A 12,333-nucleotide genomic window follows, 5' to 3' on the forward strand; every position below is an offset into this window, starting at 1 on the left:
GCTGTATGAAACAGTTACAGGAAATCAGCCCTCTTATGCTCAGGCCAGGCTAGTTTTTTAGCAGATTTGTGCAGTAACTTGACAGACAGACACGGACCAATCATAGCGCCCCATCTCTCATAACATACTGTGCTCCAGTAAGGCAGCAGGGAGCGACTTGTTCCACCTGACAACAGTTTTATGAATGAAGTCATTCATCGCCACATATATTACATATCACATGTACAGTGAGGGAAGGCTCAGCTTGTCTTCCCTGTTTATTAAACAACAGAAACAGGGCGAGTGTGTGTGGTTTTCATCTATATGTGTGCAGAGGATGGCAACACAGCCGCATTAATTCGACATGCTCCTGACTTGAGGGTAAAGGTCAAGTGGCTTTGCTTGTCCGTGTTTACAGTTGAAAGGGCTTGCTGTATTCCTATTGGTCCACGTCGTGTTGTAGAAGTTCTCAAACTAGGTGAGTCAAGACAATCACATCTAATGTGTGAGTCTTTCTGTGGTTTGTTGTGTTGGTTTTTCCTCCACTCAAACACACCACACAGGATATTGTCTCTCTGGAAGATGTATGGGCCATCATCAAGACATTAATGCGTTTCCTGATCTTGGCATTTGTTAAGTTTATGTAAAAGAAGTGTGATTTGACACAGACGTCCCATCAGAAATGTTCCAAGCGTAGCGTTATTTATAGATGTATAGATGTGTCGATGCTGCAACTCTCTGTTTTCTGCAACTCGGCAACTTTTTAAGCAATGGACAAAACACTGAAGATACACAAAATCCCCAAACACTTTAAATTTGGCAGAGCACATAAATAATAGCTGTCTTAATTGCCTTTTCTCCCAAAACAACAACATTTCTGAGTGGATCTTCATTTTCGTTTTCTAGTGTTATGTAACGAACGTTTCTCAATGATATCCTTCTGTTTGGAACTTTCAACTTCCACCATTCGATACACTTTTTTAACCCCAGACTGGTTTTACTTCCCCTCCTCCGTGCTGCTGCCGAGTTTATTATGGCTGTCAGTTGACTGCTGTCAGGACTTTGCCTCCGGTCATTCGCTGAACAGTTTCCTGATCATCAGCTTGCCAAAGCCACAACTCTTAACCCATTCAGCTCGTATCAGCAGCAAGTTAGCAGAGGGATGTCATCGTTTCTGCTTGTGTGGACTGCTGGAGGAAAGGTCAGATCATTTCTTGACAGTCAGCAGCAGCCCGGGCAGACTCATCTGTGACTGTAAATGACGAACGATCCAGCGAGAATTTATTCTCTAATTGTGCAAATACAGATCTCACTCCTCTCTTTTCAGTATTGCTCATATGCTGTATATTCTGTGGAGGCAGACACAGTAATAAGCTGGAAAGGTGATTTTTTTTTTTTTTTTTCAGCTGCTTATATTGCAAGTTTATGTGGTCACTCATGAGTTTCATTACCCTCAGGGTGTTTAGACATGTTTTCTAATCACGTATCATCTCAGAACAGATTTAGAAAGAAATGAGGATTGTTTTCCAGTAAAATAATAGAAATTACTTTTCTGATTGTCGCCAACAGCGATTCACATGAGCGCTACCAAAGTGATAAATCCATCCACAGACCACTGGCTGCCTGTGAAGCACTCCAGTGGACCAGCTTCACAGTAAAAAACCTGAATTATAACAGACAGACAAACAATTACGAGTGTGTCGGCTCCTTGAAATTTGGAAATGAACTGAACCAGTGCTGAATATGAGCTGCTCTGACGTAAAACCAGCAGAGCTAAAGACATGGGCTTTCTGTTGTGTAAGGTCTTCTGCAGAGCTGAAGCAGTTTCGTCTGAGGAGAAAGTAACCTTGATAAAGTCGTCAGGGTTATCTTGACTTTTGCTTTGGATGCCTTCAATTTTAATAAAAAGCCTGCAATATAAATTGGGGCCATGGAGTTTGAAAATGTAGGTGTTTACAGGACCTGACAGGGAGGCTTTAATGAAGAGACTACCAAGTTTCATTATGGGAATTGTAGGATCCAGTATTTTTGGAGCTTGACCCATATTCAAGAGTAAAAGTCAGGAGATCTCAGTCTCTGCTCACCATCCTATTTTTAAAAGAAGTTTAATCTTTTGCTTCCTGCTAGTCCCTCAGCTTTTATAGAAAGTTCAATCAACAGCTCTTCATTTGGGGTTAAATGTTAACAAGAGTTTCTCGTTGTCAGTGATGTTTGTTTTTCAGCAGTAAAGCGGTCTTAAGTCTAATCCGTCATCCGCCATGCTGCCTACTCATTACATCCTGAGCTGTGCTGTTAGTGTCCACATTCAAACAAGGATCAGGGCTGATCCGTAAGTCTTACACGTGTGGCTGAAGTATGTGGAAGTGGCTAAAATGCATGCTTTTACATTATATTACATTCATGCATTTGGCACACTCACAATGAGCACATTCACACGAAGCATGCTTACAGGCTAACCGTGTCTCCAGAAACATTCATTTAATGAGTTTAGTGAACAATCAGCTGGATATTTACTCTATTCCTGAATTTAAGTTAGAAGCATTTCATTATTATAACCTCTAAATGTGATAACTACAAATTTTCCAATCATGTGACTCAAAGCCGACAACAAAAATCAGTGCAATTCTACAAAATTCACGCTTAAATATTTTAGGATTTTATTAAATTCATTATGAAAGTTCATGAGTAACTTTGAACACAAGGGGAGGATCAAAGTTGTCCACACCTACCCACCCTCCATGACACACACACACACACACACACACACACACACACACACACACACACACACACACACACCCCACCCTCTCACTGGCTTGTAGCAGGAAGTGAGTCGTACGCTGGAATGCTGGCTGCAGTCAACGCACCACATTGCACAGAGAGAGCGAGAGAGAAAGGGGGCAGAGCCACCGGGCAGAGGCTGATCCCACACACACACTCTCCGAGCCACACACTCCCGTTCTCACACACTGATCCCAGACGGCAGCAGCGGGGTGTGTGTGTGTGCGCAGGACGATGTGCCGCAGTCACACCGAAGTGTCGCCACTTGGAACATGCTTGTCGGACTGACTGTGGACTAACAGCGGGGCGACGTTTTGGAAGGAGGGATCCTCTTATCTTATCTGGTGGTGGTGTCACTCAGGGAGCAGCTTGGAGTGTCGGGGGTGAGTGTCCAGACTACAGCAGCACATAACTCCCGTGTATGACTCACCAAAGCTCTGCCTAGAAACTCCCGTGTTTTTGGCTGTAATTTAAAATTCTGACTCGTCTCCGAGCCGGGAGCCGGTTGCAGTAAAACCTTCAAGTCTGGAATGTGAAACACGACTTTGATGTTATTTTGGATTTGTCAGTGTGCAGTGTGTGCTGCCAGTAAAAGGGGTGTGCCTTCTTCATGTTCGGGGGTTAGACAAGACTTTTGGCAACTTTGAAACCAAAACAAAGCCGGAGCTCCTGCTGTGGGGAGAATGCGTTAAAAATGGAAGATAGACGCAGCGGTGATTGATTGATATGTCTCAGAAAAGTTTTGAGCGGCTAGCCTCGTCGCTCCCTCTCTAAACTCTCTACTTCAGTGCCCTTTTCTCTTTGCCGTTACGATCTTGGCGAAGTTTTATTTCAGGCAGCGAAAAGTCACGAGTCAATCGCACATTCTTGGCATCAGTGTCAGCTTCTATTTCAGAAGTGGTGGGGCAAAGGTCCGGGCATGTGTGTGGCGTGGCCACGCTGTTATTCTGAGGAATTGTTTTTATGTTTGCAAGGTGAGAGATGGTTGGATGGTCAGCTGCGGCTCTGAGGGGATGTTGGTAAACCCCTCAAGCCTGAATGTTGCTTTCGTTGACTTAACAATCACTGTTGAGACTCCCGTCCTCTCCTTCCTCTGACCTCCCCTTCCCTCCTTCTGTGCTGGGTCTAAAGTCTTGCATAACCAGGGAGTTTAATCTTTGTCCTTCTTAAGGGTCCGGCAGGTTAAAAAAGCTGGTGTGCCCTCTCACCATTTACTCAGTTAAACGGCTTAACAGAGTGAGGAGCCCCCACCTCCATCCACCCTCCTCCTCCAGCTCAGACCAGGGGTGCAGATTAGGGATTGCACTGGTTCAGTCAGACAGCAGAATGGATCTGAGGCTTTGGCGGTGGGCTGCCGGGCTTGCCGAGTGAAAGGCCGGTGATGCATGCGGGCTGACATTCCAGACGCCCAGGCTTGTTGTGTAACGGGGTGGGGGGCGGGCGGGGGGGATGCGAGGCCACTGAGGCAGGAGAGATGTCAGTCTGTCAACTGAGAGAGCTTCAGGGTTTCACTTGAAAAGGAGATACCGGCCTCTTGTCTGAAAGCAACTCGTCCAAAGTGTCCAATGGCAGCAAAGCTGACGACTTTTTAAAAGGATCTTTAAATGAATTTACGTTTCAGTGTCTGCAGCTGATTATTGTTTATGTTCATTTGATCTCGTTACTGACTTTTCAGTTACATGTGAAGCACTTAATAACCTGTTTGAAAGGTGCATCACAAATGATTCAAGCTCTGTCACTTTCCTGCCAAATAAAATGGTTTTAATGCGGGCAGAAACGTTACGGCCATGTTTTCTAAGCCTTCCACTGAATCTGTGCTCTTTTGTTTCCTGCTTTGGGGTTTGTATGTGTAAAATAGGCAGAAGTTGGAGAACGTTATGAAACAGGCAAGTTGGTTAATGACCCCGCAATGTCATCTGCATGCTGTCTTTAAGCAACAGGTACTACACATGTATACCGGTGCATTATGGTTAGAGTTTCAGTATTTACGTTGGAGATGAAGGCTCATACCATGTTTTTGTTTTATGGGATGTTAAGCGACGGGAAAGATTTTCTTTTGACTTGCAAGCGCTCAAATCACTTAGTGCAGTTGGCCTTGCCAGGGTTACAAAATGCTGTGAATTGACATCGTAACACCACATTCGTTGAATGTGGCTTCTGTTACCTTGCACAACAGACTGGTCGGCATGAGGCGTCCATCTTTGTTTTAAAACTTCCATATTGTATGTGTTATAGTTTCCAGAAAGCTTCACAGTCAAAGTTGTGACTCGAATGCTGTTTGCAAGTCAGAAGCTGGTGTAGAAAATGATTTTGTACATCATGTGCTGGTGTTTCTTAAGGGGCTAAGTTGTTGATTTAAAATTTTTTGTTTATGTTTTTGATGAGTGTTGTATCTGTATATGCTACATCTTTATGTATTTATGTACTGCATGTCATCTGTTGTATTTTTAATGGCTTCTGCAAGGCGAATTCCCTTTGAAGGCACAGTGAAGTGAAGTGAAGTGAAGTGAAGTGAAGTGAAGTGAAGATAATGATTTTTTTTCAACACTGGTGTATAAAATTGTGCCCTTGAATGGCGCACACACAGCAGTGTTTTGGTGTGGAAAGTATGACACTGATAATCTTTGCTCAGCGCTGAGCTCTGTTATAAATGAGTTACATACCTGCTCAAGCATCTGGCACACGTCTTATCTTTTTCTATCCTCTTATCTGGTTTTGTAAGTTTGTCAGCCAGCATGCACGTCGTTCTCAGGAAAGAAAGCACGAACCTCACATCAGCTTGTGCAGTTTTTTGGCAAACAGATGCACATACTTGCGCATACTCCAGTATCATTAAAAAAAAATGCATGGGTCGGAGTTTGCAGTGTGACGTTGTTGTTTGCTGCAGAGATGCTCACACCCCTAACGCAGCGAAGTGTTTCTTTTAGACATATTTGTTGTCTAATATACATTCACCCACACGGCAGGTTGCACTTTTTATTTGCTCAGGACTAGTCACACAGCAGTGGAGGCTTTAATCTCCAAACAAGACACTTTTTTGTCAGAAAAAACCCTCCCACCCCCTCACTCTCCACTTCCATAATCCCTTCTTTAATATCTCACATTGCCAGTGGCATTTGCCTCCTGCAAAATGGTGGATTGGATTACTAATGTTAGGAATGTAATGGAGGAACATGATTGAACATGTCACTTTGGTGTTTGGTGGCCTAGCGTGTTTTGTGATGTATAATGGGTGGAATCACTGCTCCCTTTTCTACGGTTGAGCCAGCCAAGGGAGGCTCAATATGGAGTCTGGTCCTGACTCCAAATGTCTGTGAAACCAGATCAAAAGCGCTCGTTCATTTCTCTGAAGCTGCTGCCCAGCTGACAAATCATCTTTGCTGGAAATAAGTTGCAAAAGAATTGCAGCAGTTGTCTCCTTGTGAGAATGTGAGTGAAAGTACTGAGTAAGCTGTCCATGCTATAGCTCTGTTTGGGCCTGTGGTGGAATTCAGGCTCGTGTATGTCGGGGATACGAGCAGAGTTAAAACGCATTAAACTGAAGCTCAGGCAAAGCAAACAGCAACCATCAGCATTAACCCCCTGACTGCCTTCATTCAGTCCGCTCGCTGTGGTCCGGCCAGTCGCCGAGTGTTGTTTTTGATTCTGCTTTACGCTCCTCTGCAGTAGTTTACTGTGCATCACTTGGAGTTATTTGACAAACCGATTTTCAAAAGGCATCAGAAAGTTGACAAATTAGTCAAGTAAAATTGCGGCACTGGCAGAGAAACAACAGAACGGCTGACAAAAGAGGAAAAAACACAAAACCCAACAAAGGCTTGTGTGTGAAAGGCAGCCGAAAGAGAAAAGCAAAGCAAGCTAAATCGACTTTTAGACAATAAAAGACACCAAAAAAATCATTATTTGCTCCATGCAAAAGTGGCCGGTAGAGTATCAGCAGCTCTCTGCAGCTGGCTGGTATTTATTCTCTAGCCTGACCAAGCTGTACCCACAACATGTCGCCACAAGCCCAGGGCTCCGAAGCATTTAGGCCATGCTGTGCCTGAGGTCTGCACCTGTCAGTGTGATTGATGAAAGCTGCCACCTCCACAGCCTCCGTGCAGGTAGCCACTACTCACTGCTCACTTCACTGTGAGCTCTGAGGACAACTTTCTGCACCCGCTGTTACTCACTTTGCATCAGCCACACAGTCAGGTTTCAAGAAGAATTGATTTAATGCCTCAACAGGCTCAGTTCATGAAGTGAAAGAGCGGCAAAATACGACAAACGCCAGCAAAACCCTCATATTTGAGAAGCAGGAACCAGCAAATTGTTGCCAGATTATTTTGTTTAGATGCAGACATTGATTGACAGATGGTTACACCTTCAAAAAAACAACAACAAAAAACTGAAAATTGACAATGAAATTAGAAAATGTATGAAAGAAATAAAGTTACCTCATTAAAACCAAATATAAAAACATGAACAGATAAATTGTTAGGTCTTCAACTAGCAATTATTTGTCATTACTAATCAATCTTTTGAGTGTTTTCTTAATTACTTGATGTTAATTAGATGTGTTTTGTATAAAATGTGTTAACTTCTATCAGAAGTTCCCAGAGCCTGAAGTGGCATCTTGTTTTGTAGAGTCCAAAAGTCACATGTATTTGCTTTCTATCATGGGAGATGAAGAAAACCAATAAAAGAAGTTTTTGAGAAGTTGGACCCAGTAAATCAGCATTATTAATTAATTAATTTTCTGTCCACCGACCATCAATCAGCCAGCATATTATGGTTGTTTCAGCTCCAAAAATGAGTCGATGAACTTCTGTGTCATAGTCATTTCAGCTTCCAGGCCAGCTCGACTCGATGTAAATTTAAAGAGAAATCTCCCACTTGCTGGTATAAAACCCAGCTAGAGGATCTAAATAATGCAAAACAACGATGCACAACACGAGGCGGGCGCACAAACTCGACAGCAGGCTGTTCTTTTGGAGTCACTTGAGTTTATCTAACAAAACAATCGTCAAACCGACAAGATGTGGGTCACATTCTGAAGCGAAAGATGTTAAAAATAACGAACAGGGAAGTCATTGTGTCTCTGCGTTGAGATTGGGGGCTGGACAAAGGCTGCATTCTTCATCAAACCCACAAGTTGGATCTCCTTATGCTCAGAATTTCCATGGCTGCTGCCCCTCTTTGAGACATTTTGGTCTCTGCTGCTTTTAATATTCCCCGGTTCCCCCCTCATTAGGACCGAGGCATACTGTACAAATTGTGACGTCATGAAAGTGGACTTTTCCAGAGGCGGGTGTTTCCCTTCAGGTGGGAGTGGTTGCAGCTGAAAGGAGGAACTGTCCATTCAATGCTGCTCTGTTCAGTGTTTTATACAGAAATTCCATACTGCATATTTAAAATGTTGGCCAGGGACTTACCTATAGACCTACACAGACATTTAAGTGATCTGTCTGTGCTTGTTGGCCGGCAGTGTGAGAGTCACAGGAAATACCCCATTTACAGATTGTACTGGGTAACAGCGACAGGACTCGTCCGCTGTTGTTAGCCCTGACTTCTAAATTGTTGTTTTGCTCATCGTTTCATTCATGTCTTTTTTTCTGTCCAGTTTTGGGAAGCGATCAGCAGGCAGCCTGCGACGCGGATGTGAGTGCATCGTCCTGGAACCCTCAGAGATGATTGTGGTGAGTCCCGTTTTTCAGACTTTTAGCACATAACTGTCAAAGATGTGACACACACTCAGCTTCAGACACACAATCTTTCCTTATTATACAAGCACAGCCTCATGCACATGATCATTTTCTATCACTTGCCTCTGATGTTCGCATGGAAAATTATAATAATCATTTTGTAATTCCTCTATGTAAGAGTGAGCAGGACCCATGTGGTTCTCCAAACCTGCATTACCTCCAGCAGAGTAGAGCTATAATTGTGAATGACATCCTTGAGAGTTGGTCCTGTGATGTTTTGTGCTAATCTGTCTAAGTGCCTCCTGTTGTCATTTCATCACAGCCTCGAAAGATCATCACAGCTGTATTTAACTGCGTCTTTGCTGGAGTCCAGCATGCGCAGGGCCTCTCCAGTCCAAGGCTGGTTGGCGCTCTGACCCATTTTTTACGGCAAATCAAACGTTGGCTCACAGAAGAAGTTGCCGAGAACAAATCCCTGCTGTCTCAGAGGGGCGCAGAAGCAGGAGGTAGCAGCACAATACAATCATCTGTTGAGCAGAAGCCCTCTGAGGCCTGCAGATCAGAACAGATGCAGTTTTGCTGATGATTTTGTGCTAAAAGGGAGGCAGTAAGCCGGAGACAAAATCCACGTTATGCAAATTCAGAAACAGCTGTCGTTCGTGGTGCTGCGAGATGTTAGCAGTAAAATATCAGGAAATACTGAAAATGATGTGCAATTCTGACAAGTAGTTAGACCTCAAGATGTCCTTCTGATGAACATGGAAACATCTTGAACGTATCCTTAAGACCAGCTGGTCGAATTCACCCTCATCCATACTTTGTGTCTGATGCTTGAGATGAACCCTCACAGGTATACAGCATAAGATAAGTGGAGAAAAATCTATTTCCATGGCTCTAAGTATACATTTGCTTTGATCCTCGCTTCCACAAATCCATCTTCACACAGATTCATCTTGAAATTCATCCCGGAAGAGGAAGGGATTTCTATCAAGCAGAAGGAATTAAATTGGGAACACGCAGATCACAGGACAGGCATGAAAAACATAATTAACATAATGAATAATGTTTTTCGGACCAGTTGCAGGCAACAGTGCAAACATTACGACTTCAGCCAGCAGAACTTCGCGCTCTGTGGCAAGTGAAGCCAGAAGCTCACACCATTTTGATTGCTGACTGGCCATTTGTCCGCTGATAAGATGTTAATTTTCATTTGGCTTCCGGCACAGGAAGTCACACACATGCATGCTCTTACGCACACACACTCGCCACCATTTCTAGCACCTACAAATCCGCCGTTTGCCATCTTTTTTCTAAAGGACGGCATCAAACATAACCCACGTCTCATCAGTGTACAATAACGACTGGTTGTTGCTGCTGCCGTCACCGCACATCTTCAGCGATGTCCCTCTCACATGCTGTAATTTGTGTCTCAATGAATGTGCGTCGTAGATGGGGGGCTTCTGTGAGCTGGGCCTGTATCAGCTACACACAGACCCCTCAGTAATAACACCCTCTGCTCTGCTCGCTGCAGACACTTTCTGGCCTTACCCCCTTTGCTATAATAGGTGCCAGCCCGCCCTATAATTACTGAGGAGCGTTTTGTGCTGCTGGGATATAGATGCACATGGCTCAGCCCCCCCCCCCGCTACAAGTTTGAGGAACACACAGAAAGATGCACACATGCATACCAGCAATTATAACCATAAGCAAAAGAGCCTTAACATGTCAAAAGGAGGAGGAATAAGCCGCTCACGTGTCCATACTGTACAAACACATGCATGCATTGAGATTTCCAATTAGACACACAATCACACTTACGCTCGCACGCAGCTCCCCTGCCGTTGTCATGGCAGCAGTTGGTACGGCAGAGGGAGATTTTAGTGGTGTAATCCCAAAGGCTGAGCGCTGTGAAATGTGAAGCCGCAGTGAAAGCAGCAAGTGAGAGGGGAGGAGGAACGGGTCCAAAAAAAAAAAAGAAGACGACGAAGAAGAAAGAAACTTAAATATGTCATTCCATCACGACCCAAAGCCGCCAGGCAGCAGAGTGGCCTCATTTAAGTAGCATTTATCCAAAAGTGCTTGAAAACTGTAGAATATGAGTTCACTGCCTGATGCTGAAGTGGCATCCTGTGCCAGTTTCCACATGGAAAATGTTTTTTCCCCCCTCCTTTCAAATCATTAAAAATGGAAACGTGGATTTTATCTTGTTTCAACATGTAATTTCATTGTGGTTAATACGTTTAACAGGCAGAGAGAGTGGAGAGAGTGTCTATTTCATCTGCTTGTCTCTCACTCCATCAGACTGTCTCTGTTTATCACCGTCTGTCAATCAATCTACTCCCCGTCGCCCTCCGCCTGCCTCCCTCCAGATCCCTCACTCATCCCTGTGCTTTCGCTCTCTCGCTGCTTCTCTTTTTGTGTTGTGAGAACCCTTTGACGTAGGTGTGCATCGTGCAGCCCACACACACATCTATTTTTACGCAATGAGAGGGGCGGGAGGCAGGGAGGAGGAGGTGGAGGTGGTGGAACGGGAGATGGAGTATAGGAGGGTGGGGTTTTTGGGACGAGCGTGTGTGTGTGTTTTTTGGGGGGGGTGCGGGGAAGGGCGTGAATGAAGACGAAGGCAGTCACTCCCCCCTCTCTCCCTCTCCCTCCCTCCCTATCATCTCCAGGTGGACTATATGGATGAAAATGAGGAGTACTTTCAGCGACAAGCCTCGCACAGACAGTCCCGTCGGCGCTTTCGGAAGATCAACCAGAAAGGGGAGAGGCAGACAATCATCGACACCGTGGATCCGTACCCCACCGGAAAGCCGCCCATAGCCCGGGGATACCACACGGTGAGTTGCGCTGCAGTTTTGTGTTTCCCCTCGCTGCGGTGGATCGCTGTGCGCTTCAGAGGCGGCTCAGCGCCGCTCTGGTGCCGCGTTGTGCTCTGTTTGTGTGTCGCGCTCCTTCTTTGGAACCTGTTGTGCCGCCTTGCTTCAGATCGTAGCTGGAAATTCGTGCTCCCTGTCCAACCAACCCTGTGCTCTGTGGCCTTAGCTGACCCTCGGGTGTAGCTTGTGTTTTGATGTCTTGTGTCTGTGGACGGGCACCCCTGTCCCCTCAGGGTGCGCTTCAAGCCTGTTTTCCTAATCTTCGCACTGAGCTTTCCGCCCTGTGGTGTTTAATTGTTGTTTTACCCCTCCTTGCTAGATTAAAGTTGCTACACTGTGTGTGATGTTTGTAGCTTCTGTTGGCTTTAGTGTGTCGCTCCACCCTATGTTTAATACATGTTCTGTAGTTTGATGAGCGTCCTGTAGTGTCTCTGTGCTGTCTGCCTGTTTGAGAGCCTGTTTGTTTGTGCTTCTTTGGTTGTCTGAGTGGTCTTTTGATGTGAGTTTTTTCATGTTTTTAGCACTTTTTGGATCCAGAATTCACGCCTCAACACACTCTTCATCAATGCATAACTTCAGCGCTTGTGCTCAGTTATCTCTGCAGTTATGAGGACGATTAAAATGCTTATTCCAAAGCTCATATAAGGTGCATGTGGCATTATAGTTCCTTGGGTGTGCAGGTAAAGTGTGTCCTAGAGACTGAATCATGTTCGCGTTGCTGATTGATGATCATTGATCCAAGAGAAAAGGAAGTTGTTCAATTTGAAAGTTTGGTTTCTGAGATGAACTTAAATGCTTGCAAGAGGATTTTTGTGGTAGAAGATAATAAAAAACAAAACTCTGCTACATAAAAATCTGTCCATTTTTGCACATTTTTCCCATCTTGTAAAGTCGTATCCAGCTTCACATCCTCCGGCCTCTTAAATTATCAAAATAAAATGTGAAAGGAAAATCACTTTACTTGTATTGCTCACAACTCTTGGAGCGTGATGAGGGATCACAAGCAGAAA

At 44.6% G+C, this 12,333-nt stretch overlaps 1 protein-coding gene across 7 annotated transcripts in view; it reads left to right on the plus strand.

Moving 5' to 3' along the window:
• The window catches only part of rapgef2b (Rap guanine nucleotide exchange factor 2b), a 104,481-nt gene that overhangs the window by 42,152 nt on the left and 49,996 nt on the right, over nucleotides 1-12,333 (plus strand). For 6 of the 7 annotated variants that reach the window (XM_070961944.1, XM_070961947.1, XM_070961946.1 and 3 more), the window contains exons 5-6: nucleotides 8,363-8,438; nucleotides 11,117-11,284. In XM_070961944.1, coding sequence (XP_070818045.1) covers nucleotides 8,363-8,438; nucleotides 11,117-11,284 — 244 coding nt within the window. Of the gene's footprint in view, nucleotides 1-2,867; nucleotides 3,144-8,362; nucleotides 8,439-11,116; nucleotides 11,285-12,333 lie in introns of those variants that run through there. The other variant, XM_070961950.1, reaches the window with a different exon arrangement.

The sequence above is a fragment of the Chaetodon trifascialis genome, chromosome 5 (genome assembly GCF_039877785.1).
Source record: "Chaetodon trifascialis isolate fChaTrf1 chromosome 5, fChaTrf1.hap1, whole genome shotgun sequence".
NCBI lineage: Eukaryota > Metazoa > Chordata > Actinopteri > Chaetodontiformes > Chaetodontidae > Chaetodon > Chaetodon trifascialis.